This window comes from Lathamus discolor, chromosome 6 (genome assembly GCF_037157495.1).
Source record: "Lathamus discolor isolate bLatDis1 chromosome 6, bLatDis1.hap1, whole genome shotgun sequence".
NCBI classification, from domain to species: domain Eukaryota; kingdom Metazoa; phylum Chordata; class Aves; order Psittaciformes; family Psittacidae; genus Lathamus; species Lathamus discolor.
The window spans coordinates 24,168,547-24,189,158 of record NC_088889.1 but is presented as its reverse complement, the minus strand read 5'-3'; the positions used below and the strand labels follow the sequence as shown (position 1 = coordinate 24,189,158).

Genomic DNA, 20,612 nt, shown 5'->3' with positions numbered 1-20,612 from the left:
TTCAGATATGAATACCAAAACTTGTCCACTCCCAAGTCTATCTTTAAAGTTTGATCCAGCAGAGATTGCTGTCTTGTCTTTCTAGATGTGCAACATGACAGTACATTTTAATGTTATGTGGTATCTTCTCAAGGGAAACAAGTGTTTAATGTTCCAAGGCAGCAGGTGGAAAGAAGGAAGCCACCCATGATTGTGTGTATTTCCCACTGGAAAAGCACTGTTGGATATTCTGGGTGCTTCATTCTCTGATGTATTCAGTAACACAGAACAAAATGATATGCAAATATTAATATGCAATACTTCAATGTACCATTAGTTTGCAAGGGCTCCAATAAGTATCTTGCACATCTTGACCTCTCAAGAACATACGAATGAAACTTTACCTAAGGCGCACAGCTTTCGTTGCTGGCAAATTCAGTAAAGAGAGGGGAGCTTGTATAATGAGAAATGTTAGAGGAGAGTAGAAGAATCAGTGTTTTGTTTGACTTTAAGGCAACGGATGTGTAAGGAATGAAGTACAGTGAAAGGACCAGGAGGACTTTTGATGATGCGTGGCACATGCCTATCCTTAAGGATTATCTAGTGAAGAATATTTGAGAACCCTTGAGACAATTTACATACATCTTATGATTTAATTAATAGTTCTGCTAATCTAAAATACTCTTGATACTCTTCATACATCTTAACACCAGGAGATTGTGCAGTTCACTTTTTCATTTTTATTTGTACATTCACGGCAAGATGTGTAACAGGTCAGCAGTCTTCTAAATAGACAAGATGGCTTCATTGTTCAGTCTGCAGCTCATTGCATTGCTTGAGACTCCCTGTATAGGAAATACTTTGCCTTAAGGTACTGGAGGAGCTTTTGCTGGTTATTGAGAATACTCCACTTTAACAGTTTCTTTTCAGGTTTGGAAGCGAAAAAGGTTTGGCTTACTCTCCTTTTGTGCTTGAGCTAGTTTTTCTTTTTTTCTTTTTTTATCCTCCACATCATTCTCTACTGTGACCATTTATATGAAACCTTTTCTTATTGCTCGTTTAAAAACCTACTGAATTTCCCTTGTCTGTCATAGCAGTAATTCTTCAAAGAACTCCAAAAGGTTAGTTGAGCATGAAGTCCCCTGCCTGATTCTTAGTGGCCATCCTTACTCAACATGCTTATCCAGGTGCTGACCAGTCATTCCCTTAAGCTAGCCTCTTCCAAGACTTTCCCCAGCAGCGATGTTTCAAGTTAATAGTCTATTTTGCTTCCTGCTTTGCCCTGTGATTCTTTTCTTCAAAGAAAATTTTAAAAGGTTTTTTTCCACTTTCCGGTTTGTAGTTTCCTGTGTTATGTTCTTGGGGTGGGGAGAAAAAATATAAGGCTTGCCAGCTTTTACTTCCTCTACAACCTGGGGGTGCATGTTTATCTGGACCACCATGCTTTCTCCTACAGTAATTGCATCTAACTTTTTATTACTTTGTTATCTGTGAATTACCTAGCTTCTCAGTCGTTCCTGGAAAGTTGACCGCCAACTTGGGCATATCTCCACCCTCTTTCTCTGTAAAGACAGAGGCAAAGTAATTCTGTTTCTTTTCTCCCCTCTAAAGTAAGGTCTGTAGTTTAAGTTCCCCTGGTGCTCTTATCCTCAATGTATTATGCCTGTATTTAAATGTGTATTTTTTTAAGTCTTATTAAAATTCTCTGCAATTTGTCTCTTTAATTTGACTTATTCTTCCCTGTTTTAAAAACTTGTGTAGTGTTTCATAGTATTTTAATATTTAAAAGTCCATGTTTACCTTCCCACTGAATTTTACCACATTTGTTTCTTAAATCTTTGCTTTTCCTATGTTGTTTAAGAGTATGATTTTAACTTAAAGGAAATTTCTACAATCTACAAGTGGTAAAGTATTTCAAAAATAGATTACAAAGACATAGGCTATCCAGATGTAGATGAGTGCTATACATGCTGAGAACTTGTAATTCAGAACTAATGGTAATTCTGGTACTTAAAAACTTCAAGCTGTGTTAATTTTGAGCCGTCAACATGAAATGCAAGAAGAGCTTGTTAGAATTATTTTTCTTATTGCATTATTTCTTAAAAATACTGGAAGGTCTTTGTATATTAACTTAATTACTGTAAGTTTTATAACTCTGTAGAACTAGCATGAAGTAAACCAGCCTTCAATTACATGTAGACTTAACCCCAGAAAAGCTTTTTGTGGGGAATAACAAACCTATGTTTTTTAATTGTAGAATAATACTGCCCCCGGAGCAATGACACGGCGCAACACATACGTTTGTAGTGAACGAACCACTGCTGATAGGCATTCAGTGATACAAAATGGCAAGAAGAACAGGTATATAAAATGTCTTTCTATGGTATATGTCTCTTGTCTTCACATATCCAAAAAATTATAATACCTAATTTAAACAAAATCAGTAGTATTCTAGTGTAATTCTGAATGAAAGGTGAGTACAGAGCATTATGGAGCACCTGTAAGTATGTTGTGTTATTTTCTGGGTTGGGTTTTTTTTTTTTTTTCCTATACTTAATAAATAGTCTTTATACTTGGAATGTAAAAATAAATTCTTGGTTTCTGGTTAAATACATGTCATTTTTACAGCCTTCATCTTAAGTCACTTGTTACCTACTGTGGCCAAACAAGGTATGCTTGCAGAAGAGGCTTGTTTAGCTTCAAACTACAAAGTCCATCTCTCTTGGGCTGTTCTCTTTTTGCATTTCACTCTAAACTGTACTCTGTTGGGATCATTTGGCATACTGTTTTTTCTGCGAAAAGTAGAAAGTAATTTTTTCCTGAGCAAAGATTAGACAGTGTAGGCCATTGTCTTGGACCAGTAATGTTTTTTTACTTATGTTTTGTAGTCTGATTTCTTCCCAGTATTTGCAGAACTCATCTTGAAAGGGAAGCAGCGATATTGCTGTAGTCTTAGTGAAAACAGAGAAATAACAGGTTTCCTCTTACTTTAATGAATTAAAGCCTGACTGGAGCATGCAGTGGAATTGGAGTTGAGTTCGTATGTTAGCAGTGTAGCCACCTCTAGTGCCATCTTTCCCTGTGTACCACAGACTGAGGACAGTTGTAGAAAGTTAATATAATAGTGAACACAAACATCAGGTATAGATTAACAGTTGTGAAGAAGAACTGTTTTACCACCAAATTTCCCAGCTGGCTGAGGCATTTTAAGTTCCAGCCAGCTGATCTTCACAAAATTTTACTTGTCTCAAAAGCTGGTAACAAGTTATTGACTGTTGCCAGAAGAGCACCCAGAAGCTAATAGTGCTTAATAAAGGTGCTTAAGCTTGGAGGAATGTGTACTCTCCTACTCTTCACAATTTTCTCTATGCCTTCCTAATTTTATGATATATTGTAAAGAATTGGGAAAAAAGTACTTTTCTTCTAGCTCATGTTGAATTTGGTGAAAGATCTACCTTTTTTGCACAGAATATTTCCCCTTCCTTTTGGCGGTTTATAAGGAAGGGTGGTGAAGTTGTGATTTTGAAAGGAAAGTCTGTCTGACCCTTGGTTGATTCCTGCAGCCTAGGGATAAAGAACGTGGTTTTGACCCTGTCTCTTCCTCCTAGCTTTCTGTGAACTGAAAGTGATTAAGGAAAAAGTCAAGTGTAAGTTTGAAGAGTGCCAAAAGTCTGTCTGGCCAGCTGGGCCTGCAGTCAACTTTCTTGTGAAGTACAGCACAGCTATTTGGTACTGTCTCTTAGTGTGTCTGTCTCAGCCTTCATTGCTTAGTCCCTGTTAACGTCACCGAGTCTGTTTAGATTAAAGCTCACCATCCCTTCTTTAATTTGAAATGTTAATAGCTTTTTTCTTTCCGGACTCTTTGAAAAAATTAATCTTTCTGTCCAAAATAGCTTTAATAGATTTGATTAGTTAATTTCTTAGTTTAATAGTATTTTTGTTCATCTTTGAGCTAATACGTTTGCAATACATTTTTAAAAGTTTAAAAGTTACTAGATAATGTTTACTAGGAATACTTGAGATTCAGATGTCCCATTAATTTAGGAGTAACTTCATTCTCCTAAGTAGCTATCTTTTGAAGTTCGGGTTTTTTTCCCAGCTTCGAGTTTCTCAGCAAACTGCTGTCTTTTCAGTTTGTCACAGAATCACAGAATCACAGAATCCCAAGGGTTGGAAGGGACCTCAAAAGATCATCTAGTCCAACCCCCCTGCAAGAGCAGGGTAACCTACAGTACATCACACAGGAACTTGTCCAGGCGGGCCTTGAATATCTCCAGTGTAGGAGACTCCACAACCCCCCTGGGCAACCTGTTCCAGTGCTCTGTCACTCTTACAGTAAAGAAGTTCTTCCTGATGTTAACGTGGAACTTCCTATGCAGAGCCACAAAGATGATTAAGGGAGTGGAACATCTCCCTTATGAGGAGAGGCTGAGGGAGCTGGGTCTCTTTAGCTTGGAGAAGAGGAGACTGAGGGGTGACCTCATCAATGTTTACAAATATGTAAAGGGTAGGTGTCAGGATGATGGAGCTAGGCTTTTTTCAGTGATATCCAGTGATAGGACAAGGGGCAATGGGTCACACATGGGCACTAAGCTAAAAGTTAACATTGAGTAGTACTTGGCAACTATATTAGTTCGTAATCGGTTATTGTCATGTAACTTACCTTTTGTTGTCAGTACGGTATCCAAACATCATTTGTTATCCTGCAGACTAGCCCTGTTTGGGTCATTTGAAGCATCTGAGCATTTATATGTTCACTGTCCGGAAAAGATAATTTTAACTTCTGCACAAATTTTTTTATTACCACTTTTATTACTCTTTATAGAAGGTTAAAATGAAATAGATAATGAGAATCCATTGGTAATTGCTTTAAATTGGAGACCTCTCATTGTCTGAAACGTTTCAACACTAAACTGCACATTCATTTTGGCACAGTTTCAAAATTACTGTGATTTGGGACAGAATTCAGAATTTGAGTATATTTTGTTGCTGTGACTGGGCAAAGGCTTGACTGATCACATGAAGTGCAGAGACCTTTAATTCAGGCTAAATCAGCATGGCTGTTGATGGGATGACTCTTCAGAATGAATCCTGCCTGCCTTCATGTGTTTCTGTATTATCTGTCTATTTTATTGTAGTCTCAGAAACATTATTGTAGTAGCAGAAAGGAACTTTAGAAAAAAGTAATTTTTTTTCTTCTGTGAAGCAAGATCTGAAGTAGAACCTCAGCTTTGTATAAATCCAAGGGTTTGTCAGAAATGCTTTCTATGCTTTTGAAATGTCTGTCAGTGGACAATATTAAAGGCAGGAGTAATTGCTATAAATGATTTGTAACAGATTGGATTTTAGGTTTTCCACAGCCAGTCAGATACTGACTGACCCAGTGGAAACTTGCCTTCAGAGGCAAGGAGTGCACGTTTGAAGTCTCAACACCTCCCTACAGGAAGAATAAAAATGTTGCTTGTTCTGTTTTTATCTTACACATTGAATTCTGAGAAGGCATTATTTCTGAAGATACAGAAACTGAAGAACTGACAGTCAGCTCGTGCACTTGTTGGAGAAAGTAGTCTTGAAGACCCCAAGTCTTCAAGAAGCAAAGTAGAAGCAAAGAGTTCTTGTCTCACATCCCTACTTTTAACACGTTATGTGGCTGACACAGGCATTCTACCGGAGACTACTCTGTTGGCTTTCCTCCAAAGCCTGAGCATTAATTAAAGCACTTGGACTCATGGAACACTCTTCATAATGATAGGCAATTGCTTTAAATCATTTGTAACGCAAATGGTTTACAACAGCCTCAGATTTTTAAGAAGCCTTGGCACTAATTGGTGAATGTTTGCTCACTTTTTTCTCTGTTCCCAGGCTAATAATCTAAGGAAGCTGATTTCTATCAAAGCTGCAGAGGAAGAGATATAGGTGCTTTGATATGTGCCCTGATACTTTATTGATACCTTTAGCTATCACCTCTTTGGAGGCAGGTGACTAAATAAAACTTGGATCTCATGTGTTATAACTAGATTTTTTCTCCTGTATCTTTCATAACAAATTGAGAGGGAAGGAGTTAGAGGTGTTGGAGAGGCTAGTGACCAATTATTTGGGGATTACATGATTTTAGGGTATTGCTGTTGAGATGAGTGCTCATTTCCTTACAATTTATTAATACCCTGGGGTAATGTAAAAGCTGGGCTGTGTTGCAGGCTTCATTGTAGTAGTGCTTGTAGTTGGCATCCTGCTGGATTCAGCATTGTGAAGAGATGAGTGCATGACTGAAGTTTTCAAGACTCTGAAAAGCTGGAAACAAAACAGAAAGAAGTAGATTTTTGCTAACCATTCTAGCCAGCAGTTCTGCTGTCTGAGCTGTAAGGTGTTTTCTGCTAGTGCTAGTCTGCTAGTCTGAGAAGAGGGTCAGCTGACACTGTAGCTGGAGTAGCATTTTCCTTTCCAAATTCTGACATAACAGAGGATAAGAGGGGATAAGAGGACTTGAATTTCAGTATATGTAACCAGGAAATAACTTAGAAGTGGACATGCAGTCTGATGAAACTGTCACTGGCAATTCCTGATTTCTTAACCTTGAACAGTATTTCTGAATTACAATTGCCTTACTTTTAAAGCAAACTTAAGATGAATGGCATACAGCATTGTAGCCTGAAAGGCCCAGTACATCTTGTGGCCTCAGTATTTTCCCATCCTTGTCATTACTGGATAATATGAAGGCTGCAAAGAATTTGTCCCAAAGAAAGAAAAGTACTTCATATTATACAGCTGTCAGCTTACTGACCATTCTGCTAAGACAGCACTGTATACCTTCCTTCAAAGCCTGAACCTCAAATTTAGAGAATTTAAGGTTCGTGGTCAAGATGTATGAGATGCTCTTCAAACAGTAATACCTCTTTCTTCAGAGAACACCATGTGTTATTCATTTCCTCCTACATGTACAGGTTGATTAATAGTAGTCTTTTTGTTTGGGCATCTCTGGACTTGTTAAAGATCATGATACTGTTGTTTTCTATTTGTGCCTGTGAAGTCCCTTGGTTACAGATGTAGACTGGGATTTGACAGCTTGCCCAGCTTACACTGATTTCTTTTAACATGGATACATTCTGGAAACAAAGCATTTCACTGTGGTAATACAGCTATCATCGTTCTCTTGCAAAATGCAGTTGGTGGGTTTATTAATGCATTTTTTTAATGTTAAAACCTATACAAGTTACATAAGTGCTTTACAGAGGTGCTTGGCACACAGCACTGAGTTACTCAGGTTCTGTACATCAACGAGACTAACACTGCAAACTAATGGTAAGAGTATGATCACTTCATAGATGTCAAGTACTATAGTGAGGATGCTTTTTAAGGGGAGTGTAGGATAGTTACTGCTCTTTGCATAGAAGAGGGCTGTTAAGAGTTCATGTTCTGTGATAAATAATAGAAGGAAAAGTTTGCTTTTTTTCTATGCAGTAGTTTGTTGTTGGTCCATCATGCTCTTCTTTCTGCCTCTGCCTGAACCCAAACCCCCTCACAGCCTGACAGAAATGTCCGCTTACGCAGCTAGCCCTGCTTCAGTTTGTACTACATCCTTCTCCAGTGTTCGGCTGCGACATCAGAAGTCGATGTCCATGTCAGCCTCTGTGCACACGAAGATGATGTTGCCTCCAATAGACAATGGCGCAGATAACTTCAGGCCTATGTAAGAACCTGAAATCGTTGTGAAACTAACTTATACCCACTGCTTCTTAACTTTGTGCTGTGGAATTTTAGTCCTAGATTGTTCTAGTTTATATTGCCCACAAGATGTGTGTTTTCTCATTTTTTTAGTCTTGTTTACATTTGTTTTGTGGTGTGTCAGGCTGTCGGTGACATAATCCTGCAATAATGAACCTTAATTTTTTCCTAGTGTTAGGAGTATTGGACATTCCCTATTGTCAGAGTTTGTGGGAAACTTTTAACTGTGTATCCTGAAGGACTTTGCTACCTGGAGCAGTTCACTTGCAGAGAATTTTGCATAGGATACTTTCAAATTAGCAAGATTTTAAAAGATGTATATATAGAATGTGGAGGGAGAGACACTAAAGTTACTTATTGCTTCTCTTTCCTGGGAGGAAACTTGACTTGTCTATTCTTTTATGAGTCTTCTCAGTGAAACAAACTGTATGCCTAGTATATCTGATCTTCTCCAAGATACTCGTTGCTTTTTTTCTGACTTTGTAGGTTTCTGTTTCGGCAGCCTTTTAATCCTAACTTCTTACAAGTTTTGATTCCATACAGTGCTGTAATAATGTTGGTATTTCCAACCCTGGCCTATATCAGAGTGTCTGCTTATGCTTTACTGTAGAACGTAGTGTTTTGTGTTTCCTGCAGAATTGTAGTGCTTCTTGTGAAGAATTTCTAGCATTGTTTTGTTTTCTGCTCTAGCACTATTCCCGATCAAAGAACTCCTGTTGCTTCAACTCACAGCATTAGCAGCGCAACCACACCTGACCGTATTCGTTTCCCCAGAGGAACAGCTAGTCGGAGCACTTTCCACGGCCAGCTCAGAGAGCGACGTACTGCTACCTACAACGGACCGCCAGCCTCCCCCAGTCTGTCCCATGAAGCAACACCACTCTCACAGACTCGAACCAGGGGATCCACTAATCTATTTAGTAAACTAACTTCAAAACTCACAAGAAGGTTAGTCTCGTAAAATGGTAATGCAACATTTCCTTTTATTGGGTAGTAGAAGTACATAGTGGCTCATTGCTTAGGTGGTTTTGTCTGTATTCTCTGATTAATAGCTTAACAGTTTCTGCAACTTAAAATGCACTAGCTTATTATTTTTTGTAGTTCTTTTTGGTTACAGAAGCCATGTTTTTAGCAGTTGAATCAAACAGGATAAAAAGTGGAGCTGTTTGGTCTGTGCTGTTCTTTCTGTGCTCTTCATCCTCATGTCTGAGATAAAAATGCTGCAGAGCTGAAACATTTTGGCTCAGTTCAAAAGTGGCTCACTCTGCATGGACTGTCAGTAGGCAGCAGAAACTAGGATCCCCGTCTTGATATTTATTGTAGTGTTAGAAGCTCAGGTTGTGTTTTCCAGTCACTTAACTATTGGCATTTCCAGAATAATCTTGCTGGCAAGACATGAATAGAAATATCACAGGTGAAAAGGGTAGGGACAGGAGACAAAAGTTTCTTCTGGCAGTAGTGTTAGCATAGGTCACTGTAGATAATACAGGCCTGTGGTTTCAGTCTAGGCAGGAGTCTGGTCAAACCTCTGAAAAACTTACTCCTATTTTGACCTTTAGTTCATGTGCAGATTCTGGTTTTGGAGTGAAGGTGTGTTGGTCTAGCCAAAGCCTAGCTTAAGCAGGTTTTGTTCCTGCACTAACAGGCTTTTATTTCTAATCGCACTTCTCATTTCAAACCCATGTATGATTTAAATTAGTTCCTACAAACTCTAAAATGGAAGACCAACTATTTTCCTTCTATATTTAAAAACCTGTTGGTTCACATACCACGTACTTCAGACCACTCTGATATCCACAACTTGTGTTTGCAGAAGTGAGGGTTTGTTTATCTTTGCCTTAAGATAATCTCCATGCTTTTGTACTCTCCTCATCATATGAAATTTTTTTGGAGTATATCATTCTGATCTTGGCCTGGGTGCTTTTGTGTTAGTCTTATATCACATCAGCACCAAGCCGTTTCCTTCCTGTCTGTTCTGTGACTATACATGCTTCCCTCTCAGCATTCCTCTTCATAGTCTCCCATTCCTACAAAATAACGACAAACCAGACTTCAGTTTTTCGTAACTGGCTGATTTCAATTTAACGAGTGAATTTCTGTAAAAATGTAGAAGTTGTTTCTGTGAAAAACTGAACCATGACAGCTTAGCCTTTGGGTAAAGGTTTTACCCTGCTGAGCTCTCTGCCAGCTAACACTTCCTTGGGAAACACTGTGCTGTATGAAATTCCCCCTTTCCTCCCCCCTCCCCCAATTCTTTTTCAGTTGAGAAGAGAGATAACAGATTAATTTGGATTTTTTTTTTTTAATGATTTAAGTCATCTGCTTTTTGTCAAGTAAAGTCTTAATCAGACACATCCTTTTGGCACATATTTCTTTCTGTACTTTTGTTTGTAATATCCTTACTTAATTTTCCATCTGATGTGCCAAATGTGGACGCTCAAAATGTCAATATGCAAGCTTTTCACTTGGTTCTTTAGGCAGCATTCAAACTTCTATCATTACCTCCGAGTTTCAGCTTTCACAGTGCAGTGTGGTTTTCTCAAAGCTTTTCCCAACTTCTTTTGACAATAGTTCCATCTGTAATTGATTAAATAGCATGCAGTTGTAACACAATAGCACTCTTACAGATTGTCATGGTTTAAGCCCAGCCGGTAACTTGGCACCACGCAGACGCTCACTCACCCCTTCCTCACCCCTCCCCAGTTGAAAGAATGTAAACCCCAAAGGTTGAGATAAGAGCAATCCAATAAGTAAAATAAAGTACAATATAGTGATAATAGAAAGAATACCAACAATAGCAATAATAACATGAAACAACAAAAAAATAAAGCTTAGAAAACACACATGATGCACAATACAACTGCTCACCACCCGCCGACCAGTACCCAGCCCAACCCGACCAGCAATCTGGGCCTTCTGGGTAACTCTCCCTAGTTTATATACTGGGCACAACATGCTGTGTTACAGAATACTCCTTTGGCTAGTTCAGGTTAGGTGTCCTGAGAAACAGAAAAGTTCTTGATCAGGATAAGCCTACTTAGCACAAGTAAAACACTGGTGTGGTATCAGCATTGTTCTCAGACTAAAGCCAAAACACAGCACTACACCAACTATAGGAAGAAAATTAACTTCATCCCAGCCAACACCAGGAGACAGAAGTTTGAGCTTGGAGGACCTCTTACAGTTGGGGCTGTGTTGTAAGTGGTGCTGTACAAGCTACTAAGGAGGTGGATGGTGCTGTCAAAAGACATGGTTTTGTTTCTTCTCTTTAAAAACAAAAAAAAAACCCCAAAAAATAAAAAAACACCAAAACCTTCAATCTGTTAATTTATTCTAGCATTCTCTATGGATAGTCAGAATCCTTCTCATTATGAACTACTTATGTTCTGGTGTAGGCAATTGTTACAGCTTCTGCCACTGAATTAACTAAATATTGAAGGCAGTCCTTGGCACAATGTGGCTGACCTGATGTTATGAAGGAAAGAAGAAACCTAACTCTGAAGATACTCAAAATCTAATTATAGTAGAATTATAGATTTTTGTTTTCTATTTGAAATACATTAAGAAAATCCAAACATATTTTTATGTGGCCTTGCAGATTATGAGTTTTAAAGTGTTTTAACACCAGTACATATCTTAATTCATAATAACTACTGGTGGCATATTTCCCAGGAAAATTAAGTTTGGAAGTAGCAGTGCTAAGAGTTTGACTCTTCATGCCCTGAATCATCTGCCTAATCTCAGAATGCATTGAAGTGTAATTTCCATTGTGTTTTTTAAATGAGATTTTTTTTGCATGTTTCGCTCTAAATGGCTTTTTCAATTTATTTTGTACAAAACTTTTTGTTAATTATTATTTTGGCTTAATTTCTTTTAGAAACATGTCATTCAGGTTTATCAAAAGGTAGGATTTATTTATATTTTAAAAAAAGTGGCTCCTGCAATTAACAACAGATTTGGCTTTCTAGCCTTGGTTTTCTGAAAACTAAACTTCCTGCTGAGAACTAAATTCTTTCTTGAGAGGAAAGCATAGAATAAATCCATTAACTCCTGATGATACTTAAGAATCTGTGGCACCTGTATAACAAGATGCTAAGCATGCCTTGTGAATTCTTCTTTCTTTGATAGAGTTGGTAGTACCAAAGTAATTCTGTTCTCTGTACTAATACACTTAGCATGCTTATGTTTGAAGAATGAGGTGTTTGATAACAATGATGAAAGTATAAACAAAACATAAGGTTACAAGCAAATAAAGGTAAGTGATGCTGAATTTACATTACATTCTCTTTGTTTTATGATATTTTATAAAAAAGAATCGGTTTAAGTGTTGTCTGCAGTTGATACAATAGAAAGCAAGCAGCATGGTTGTGAATGAAGACACAATGGCTGTGTATTTATTTTAAAATGGGATGCATTTGCTGAAGTTAATTGCAGTGGAAGTGCAAAGAGAGCACTTTGGTTATGAAAAACTATAACATTTATGCAAGTTTATTACAAAATGTCAGAGTTCAGAAGTCTGGTTCACGTTTCAAGCCCAGATGGGTGAATTTAGTTTTACAGTTTGGGAATTAGTCAGGTCGCTATTTATCTTGTTAATCCATTGAGACTGAAAGGTGGTTATACAATTTTGATCCACAGGTACATTTTGCAGTAGGATTTTGTAATACTTTGTTTAATTGTATCATATCTTGGAGATTCCTAAAGGGTGGGACTTTAAATTTTCAACCACTGATAAAAAAACAGGAAGATGGGGTAAAAAAATAAACATCTGTTTTAACTTTCAGAATTCAAGGTTATGCATATGAATGTAATTTTGAAGTTCATCAGACCATTTCAAGTAAATACTTAGATTGGGGAGACCTGAGATGTAAATTGCTATCTGAATTTGGGTTTATTGTGTAAAGTCCGAGTCTAAAGGTACCCTACCCAATTCAGTGAGTAAATTCTATGCCATGGTAATAATAATCAGAGCTCTTCCAAACATGACTGTGTTTAGAACTGGTACTGGTTGGGTTGGCTGGGGTTGCCACAGCTGCCTTGAGAAAAGGAACGTACACCAGCTCTTAGTTAAAGAAAGAACCCATTCAACACAACATACAGGTGAAACTGAGCAGCAGCATTAGTTTTAATTCATTGTGCATTATATGGGCTGTGGAGTGCATATCGCTGGTAGGAGGTAGCTTAGTCATATTGCTTTTAAACCAGAGGACTGTGATGTGTGCAACCTCCACAACTGTGTGCATGTAAGTTTGGTACACTGCTGCTCTGAAGAAAGATGGAAAATGCTAATATGCGTACAGTTTTAAACTAGAAGGTTACTGTTCAAATTTGAGACTTAAAGAAAGGTAATTTTAAATTCATTAAAAAAAAAAATTCCTTTGACTTAAGGTCAGGAATCTGATTATTGTGGAAATATCTGCTACAGCTTCCATGAATGTGTCTTTTGAATAAGAGATTTGCAGTCTTACACCACCTACACAGGACTAGGCTATGCTTTTTAAATTCTGAAATATAAAATTCAAGCATGTAAATGTTTTAAGTGTGCGTGGTGTCCCAACCTGATCTGTATATATACAAAATGAAATTGAAGTGCTGGAGGTCTTGGCAATTTCTTCTTGCTTTATGTATTATGAATCTTACCTAAGCTCACTAAGTCTTTGATAGTGAAAGAACTACTGTAACCCAGTAGCACATATATATATAGTGCTGCATTATCATTCTAGGGAGCTAACCAAAAGTAGATATCTGTCACTCATTTTTGAGTTAGTGAGTTCTAGTATTGTACGTGGTACATAGAGGTATAAAAATATATATATCTCATGTACCATGTACTGGCCTTGCCAATCTGCATATTGTGGAAGTCTGCCTTTTTTCCTGACGGCAAAAATCACTTAATGTTCTGGATTTTCTTGCAGCATCTTTTCTCCAGTTCCATAAATTGATCTTATTTTACTGTCTTGCACTTTTTGCTGGTCTTCTGTATCTTTTTAGACAGTTTTCTTTGCATTTATTTGGACTTTTAACACAGAGTATACAAAGATGTAAAGAACGGAAAACACAACATAACCCAGGACAGATGCACAGAAACATTCTTATTTTCAAAACCTTTCAAAAACTGTAAAGGAGATAGTGTATAGGCATGATAAATGAGATGTAACTTCCATCTATATTTGTTTCATTCTGAAGACCAGTGAGTGTCTGCTAGGAAAGTGATGAAAGTAATTTGTATAAAAATTCAAGCAAAAGCAGAAAATTCAGAGCATGAACTAGCAGTTTGCCATTTCTGCAGAAGTGAAGTTTGTATCAGCAGTGGGCGGGCTCAGGCCTGCATCTGATTCGTGGACCCACCAAAATAATGCTGGGAAGTACAGTAAGTAACTGTTCCCGATCACCAGTACTGGGCTGGTGTTTATAGTAGAGCCTGGACATAACCATGTCTGTCATGAAGAAAAGGAACATCTAGAGAGACTGGCACAACTCTCATAAGCTTGGCTTGACGGCTTGTATTTGAGGGTGCATATCACCACATGCAGTTCCCTGTGCGAAATGAATGGAACACCAGTGCGTGGAAGAAAGTAAGGATTTTCTGAGAAGCTCCCATGAAGGTGTTTATTATTTCAAAGTGGCAGGTATTTTGAAAATAATTACTTTCTTTGATTTAGAGTACAGTGGTTTAGAAATGGAATAATTTGGCTTAATTTCAGCCTGAAAAGTGGCTAAGAACATCATTAGGGATTTTTCCTCCAGGACTTTTCTGACAGATTCCAGTAACAATATGACTGTTAGTTGCTGGGGAGATTGGTTATTGGTTTTAAACAAAAATACAAACAAAACGAAACAAACCAACCCCAAAAATCCATAAAAGCTTGCAGCTCTTAACAAAGCTGATGTTTTCTACCGTGTAGGAATACAGGAGGCTCTTTAAAGTTCAAGTACTCAGTTTTTCAATTGAGCAGTGTCTACAGACTTGTTGCTTGCTTTGCCAGTGAATGAGCCTTTCCCAGATCATGTGAAAGGTGTGGATTTGTTCAGTTGGTACATGTGATTGTTTCTTCCATCCCACCTACCCCCCTTCTTGGTCCTACAGTGTTGTCATAAAGGATGAATGCATAGACTGTATATGCAGACTTTAAAAATTCTTCTCTACCTTCTTGTGTATCTACCACAGATCCGTAGCACAAGATCTCATGAAAAAAACCTACCATTAAAAACCCACTTTGAAGCACTAGAATTAGTTGAGGACTTGCCTGTTGTTTTCTTCTTATCTTCCTTATCCTTTTAGCTTGTGACAGCTGTTCATTAGTCAATGGCAAACGTTTCCTAGCAAAGACGCTTTTGTGCCTTGTGCTGAGCAGTACCTCATAGAGCAGGGTTCTGATCGGATGCTGTTGTGACAAGCACCTCATAACTGAGTGACTTAACGCTTTCTCGGCTAGATTTCCGTTGCAATAGCAGCGTAAATGCTGAATGAGGAGCAGGCTCCACAGCCTAAACAGCAAGTGCTGCCACTGTGCTCTTCACAGGGCTAGCACAGTGTCTCTTCCCTTGTGACAGGGACTGCACGAATTCCGTTTACACGCCTGTTTCCTCACTGCAACCCTCAGAAGGAAGGAAAGGAGGAAATTAAACTTTTTAACACCCCCTACACACTGATATAAATACCACTGTGCATCAAAAATATCAACTCTTACACTTCTATTCCTAGACTCCTGTCAGCCAAACTGCTGTAATGATTTACATTATTAAGTGAAGCCATGGACTAGCCTAAAGTAGTCTTGATAAGAGCCTTATAAAGGCAGCTTCCCTCTGAGCAGAACTGGTGCCAAGATGTCACACCATGGTAGTGCAGTAATGGGAAGGTAGAGGAAGATGATTTTGCCTTTAATTCTGCTTGATCATGGAGTTTTAAAAGATGATAGTGATCAGCAGTGTAGCTTTAAGCAATGCAAGAAGACAGAAGGCTTAAGCTTGCACTTAGATGTGGAAGACTGGAAGATGCGTCAGCATGGGAATAGATAGGATGGAGTTACAACAGCTTGACAAATCTTGGCTTTACCTCTAAACTTTTCTTACAGTGTGTATGCATATTACTCTTTTGTGTCAAGGTATTTGGTATTGTTTCAACTCTAATACTTTAGACCTGGTGCATGTGCAAACACACAGGGTGACAAGATTTGTCTCTAAATAGGGAAGTTATTTCTCTTTAAGGGAGGTACTTACTAAATAATACAGTAACTTCAAAATGCTGTGTAACGTTAGTTTCATGTTTTCTGCTGTTAGAAGTTCAACTTTATTCATGTGAGTTCTACACTATTAATATATATAAAAATACACTGTAAAAATGAGTTATGGTCTTTTTTAACTATAGTTTATAGACTTGCATTTGGTTTGACAGTATGTTAGATTCTGAATTTGGTCTAACTGACAAAAGTTCTTTACATCTTCGTTGCTTTGTATTTTAACACACCTTTAGTATGATTACAGTATCTTTTAGCAACTACTCAGATATTGTATATTGTAGTGTAAGATTTGTCTTCTCTTTCCCACTTCCTTTTGCTTCTGCATTCTTTTCAATGAGGCTCCCGACTGAATATGAGAGGAACGGGAGATTTGAGGGCTCAAGGTGAGGGTAAATTTTTTGTTTAAAATGTTACTTAGATGAGTTTGAACCTTTCTCCCTTTGGTTATGTGGTGTAGCAGCTTCAGGCAGCAGCTTTTGTTTCGTGTAAGGCTTTGAAACTAAGCAAAGAAGCATTTCTGTCTGCACAACAACTGTTAAAGCACTGACTTCATCCTAAGCTTTCATCTTCCTGTTGCCTTTTCCCTCATGTGGTTTGGATTTTTTTGCATTTTAGCCGTTGTAATTTGCTGTTGTCTTGTAGCTGTGTGGGTAAGTGGCCTCTAGTGAGGCTGCAAATGTGTGGGATAACCACTGAAGGGTGATATTTCTCACCTCCAAAATCACAGACAGTATTCTTCATCTTCCAAAATCTGTATATCAAAAAATACCAGAAATGATCAAACTCGTGCAGGTTCTGCCAACTGTTTTCAAGTAGAAAAAGCTTTCAGAAATAAAATGAGCATTGAATAAAAGTTGGTGCTTCCCCAGCCCCCTCTACAGCCTTATTAAATTTAAACCTTAAAACAAAGTACTCCCTAATTTGCTTGCTGAATTTCATAACATCTGGCAAATCATATAGCTGGATTTGACAACATAATCCTGGGACTCTTGCAGTTAGTGGCAACCGTTTTAATAGAAGGTTAAACTAGGAAGTAGGCTATATTTGAGAAATATATTTATTTGGTTTTGACCTCGCTGTCACTTTTTATTTAACTTTTTCATATTTGCCTGCTTAATGGTGGTAGAAGAAAAGCATTGTGTAACCAGAAATTCATGGTCAACTATTTTAAAGAGCAGCTTGTCTTAATATTGTAACTTTGAAGCTCACCATGAGACCTGAACTATATGGTTTGGGATCAGTCAGGTATCTTCACAAAATATTTAAGCGTAATAGTCAATATATTTAATTCTCTCTTTTTCCCCTGGGTGTCCAAATGTAGTTCCTTATTCTTTAGCTGCGTGGACGCTGGTCCTGCTGTGCTTCCTCCTGCTTGCGGCTAGCTACTGTGGGACTCCATCGGCCTTCCCTGTGCTTGGTCTGTACCCTGTTGCACAGGAAGAGGTGCGGAGGAATACCCAGGATCTTTCTGCACAGGCTTATTCCTACTGCTTATGATCGGGCACCTCCCATGGGCTGGCACTCCCACAACTTGGGCTGAGCACCTTTTTGCCACAAGTCGCCATTATTTGAGTGTTCCAGAAACTTCTAACACAGAGCTGGTGTTCCAGCTGCCCGCACAGCCTGAGGAGTTTGAGCAGAACCTGCGTTAAAATCGAGTTGTAGGTGATGCATGTAGTTTTACTTCCACAAGGTCATTTCCCTCATGCTCTTGACTCCAGCGACTTCCAGTTGTGTCACATGTCGTAACGTACCTTTGTTTCAACCCCAACAGCTAATGCTTTACCTTGACTGTGTGTTTGTACAGCAGCTAGGAAAGCAGGGCACTGCTCACAGCCGGAGCCTCTAGATGTTGCTCTAATACTGGTAGTGTGCGTTGAGTGTTAGTGTGCTTCAGTAACATGAAATGTGGAGAAGGTGGCTGGCCCTGCTAACTACAAAATCCCTGTCTTTCAGCCGCAATGTAGCTGTGGATCAGAAGGATGAGAACAAGGAAGCCAAGCCTCGATCTCTGCGTTTTACCTGGAGCATGAAAACCACCAGCTCCATGGATCCTAATGAAATTATGAGGGAAATACGAAAGGTCCTGGACGCCAATAATTGTGACTATGAACAAAGAGAGCGTTTCTTGCTTTTCTGTGTCCATGGAGATGGGCATGCGGAAAACCTTGTACAGTGGGAGATGGAGGTGTGTAAACTGCCAAGACTGTCCCTGAATGGAGTTCGCTTTAAGCGGATATCAGGAACATCCATAGCTTTCAAAAACATTGCTTCCAAAATTGCCAATGAGTTAAAGCTGTAACAAGAAAAATAGTGAAGTTGGAAATTAGTTAGCAGTTTCAAGTGTTTTTGAGAATTCCGATGGAAATGTATAGAATAACATTTAGGCAATAACTTCTGCATCCTTCTGAATAGCGATATTAAAAAAAAGCTGCTGAGCTGGGAGGGAGAGTTGAACTTTTTTATAAGTGCACTACAGCATTAAAGTTGCCTACTATGTAAAATATTACCCCTTCTGCTTTATTTCCATTGCTCCTAAGTCTTTGACAACAAATTGAAACACAGAATATATTCATTTAAATATGCCTCCTGTTTGTGTGGATGTGTGAATGTACAGTATGTGTGTATAATATATAAAGTATTATATGTAAACAATTCATTTACAACATCGAGCTGTACCAGTACCTCTTTTTGGGCTAATTTTGGTGCTAAAAATTGAAATGGCCAAGGAGGAAACACTTGAGTTAAATATTTAAAATAACTGAAGCGATAACCAGTAAATGCAGGTTTACAGTTCACTGCTGTGTTAAGAAAAAAAAAAGTGTGTGAAGGGTTTGGATTTACGGTTGTGAACATTATTAGTCCTGTTTTCTAAGTAGATCTCATGAGATTATTAAAAATTCACTTTTACTGAGTAAGTCTTGCATTATATTTTGCCCACCTATTTATTATTTAAGTCTGAATCACATTTTAAAAATGTAGTTGATTTGTGCATTAAAATTTGGGTAAAGACTTCCATTCTTCTGCTTCTGCTAAACTACTAAAATGTTATCTTTGTCCTTTTGGCTTATGGGTATTGATTGCAGCTAAGAACACTTTTCTGTTACTCACGATTCCTCTACAGAATGAGGCAGTCTTAAAAGGACGTGCTAAATGCTAACTAGTGATTTTTCTTTCAGACCAAGTTCTCCACATTAGATTAGGTCAGACTGATAGAAAACACAGAAGGGCTCTCAGATAGCAACCATATTTTGATGCAAGTCACCGCATGTGAGTTGATGCCATTCTGAGGTATTGCTGCACATGTGGCGGTACCATCCTTTGTGTTCTGGACACACGCAGTATTGAAACCCAAAAGTGGGAATCAAATGGACTACTCATCTCCTCTGTTGTAACATCAAACTTGCTACACTACAACCATAGGCAGTATAGTTAAATCTTGCAGCTGTCTTCCAGTGTGCTTCCACTTGGCTCTGGTTGTATTGCTTTTGATGGCTTTGTGCTGGTTGTGTCTCTAGCTGCTGCTGCAGAGGCAGTCCACTGTTGCTCTTTTAACGTCAAAGCGTGCATTTGATGAACTCTCTGATGGTCAGCTAGCTTTCTGTAGGGTGTGAAGCTGCTCTGGGATGGTCCCCACACTTCAACCATCACTGCGGTGAGCTGGATTTGATTTTGCAAACTAGAATGAAGAGATTTCTTCATGCATTGTTTCCTACTGATACTCAGTTTTTCATCAAGAACTTATGTCGATAATATCCTGCGTTATCTGCTTGACTTGTTGTATTAATGCTTTATGGTTATATTTCAGTGAAGCACTTAAGCATGTACTCAACATGTGCTTTAAACTGGAGCCTAAATTTGCATTTTAAATTTGCAGCGAGCTCATAGTTTCTCAGTGCACAGTTCAGATTTGAACCCAGGTGAAAAATGCAAAATCTTGTATTTTTCAAGTTAGTTCTTGTGATCTGTAGTCTGTGAAGGCAGCAGACTTCCCCTCTCTTTCCCCATAAACACTGGTATTGATTATGCTACTTTAAAGGGTAATTTTAGTTGTTAAATGTAGTAAATATTCCTGAATTTTGCATTTTATTCTGTGTGTATTCTGTATCGTGGCTTGAGAACTCCAGGTGCTGCTGGAGTTGATTTGGCTGTCAGTGCTCTGGCTGTGCTGTGCTGCTCTGTGATTTTTTCCCCCATGAAAACTCCCGTTTGTAATAGCAGTAAGACATTTCAGGGCAGTCATTGTACTTCCTCATGTGATTGGTCTTTCAGTTTGGTCTCCTTTAGCCTTGTAAGAATGTTTTAACCTTTGGTGCAAACAATGGGCTCCTGTTCCAGGAATAACTAAAAACAGAAGTAGTGTCAATACCAACACTACGAATCCTGTAAGTAATTACCTGTGTACAGAAGCCATGTTCAGGGCGTTAATTGCCAGTTGCTGGGAGATCATCTTCACCTACAAGTGCCGTTAGCACCTTGCAGTGGTTGTGGCTTAGCAGGTAAGATATTGCAGAAAAAGAAAAGCTTTTGCTTGGGTTTTGCTCATGTGCGTTGAACACTTGGAACTGCGCGTTCTGAGGTTGGGATGCAAAATTCATGCAGAGTGGCCATGGTTATAGTTGCCGTGGGAACTGCGGCTCTAAATTTCAAGGCATTGAAATGTTGCAGTTC

General features: G+C 38.5%; 1 protein-coding gene across 13 annotated transcripts in view; it reads left to right on the top strand.

Moving 5' to 3' along the window:
• MARK3 (microtubule affinity regulating kinase 3) overlaps window positions 1–18,859 on the top strand; it is a 62,760-nt gene extending 43,901 nt beyond the window's left edge. For 3 of the 13 annotated variants that reach the window (XM_065685045.1, XM_065685046.1, XM_065685057.1), the window contains 6 exons: window positions 2,237–2,340; window positions 7,502–7,666; window positions 8,392–8,649; window positions 11,579–11,605; window positions 16,280–16,324; window positions 17,898–18,859. In XM_065685045.1, coding sequence (XP_065541117.1) covers window positions 2,237–2,340; window positions 7,502–7,666; window positions 8,392–8,649; window positions 11,579–11,605; window positions 16,280–16,324; window positions 17,898–18,243 — 945 coding nt within the window. In that variant the 3' untranslated portion in view covers window positions 18,244–18,859. The remainder of the gene's footprint in view (window positions 1–2,236; window positions 2,341–7,501; window positions 7,667–8,391; window positions 8,650–11,578; window positions 11,606–16,279; window positions 16,325–17,897) is intronic. The other 10 variants (XM_065685050.1, XM_065685051.1, XM_065685052.1 and 7 more) reach the window with 7 other exon arrangements.
• The last annotated feature ends 1,753 nt before the right edge of the window (window positions 18,860–20,612 follow it).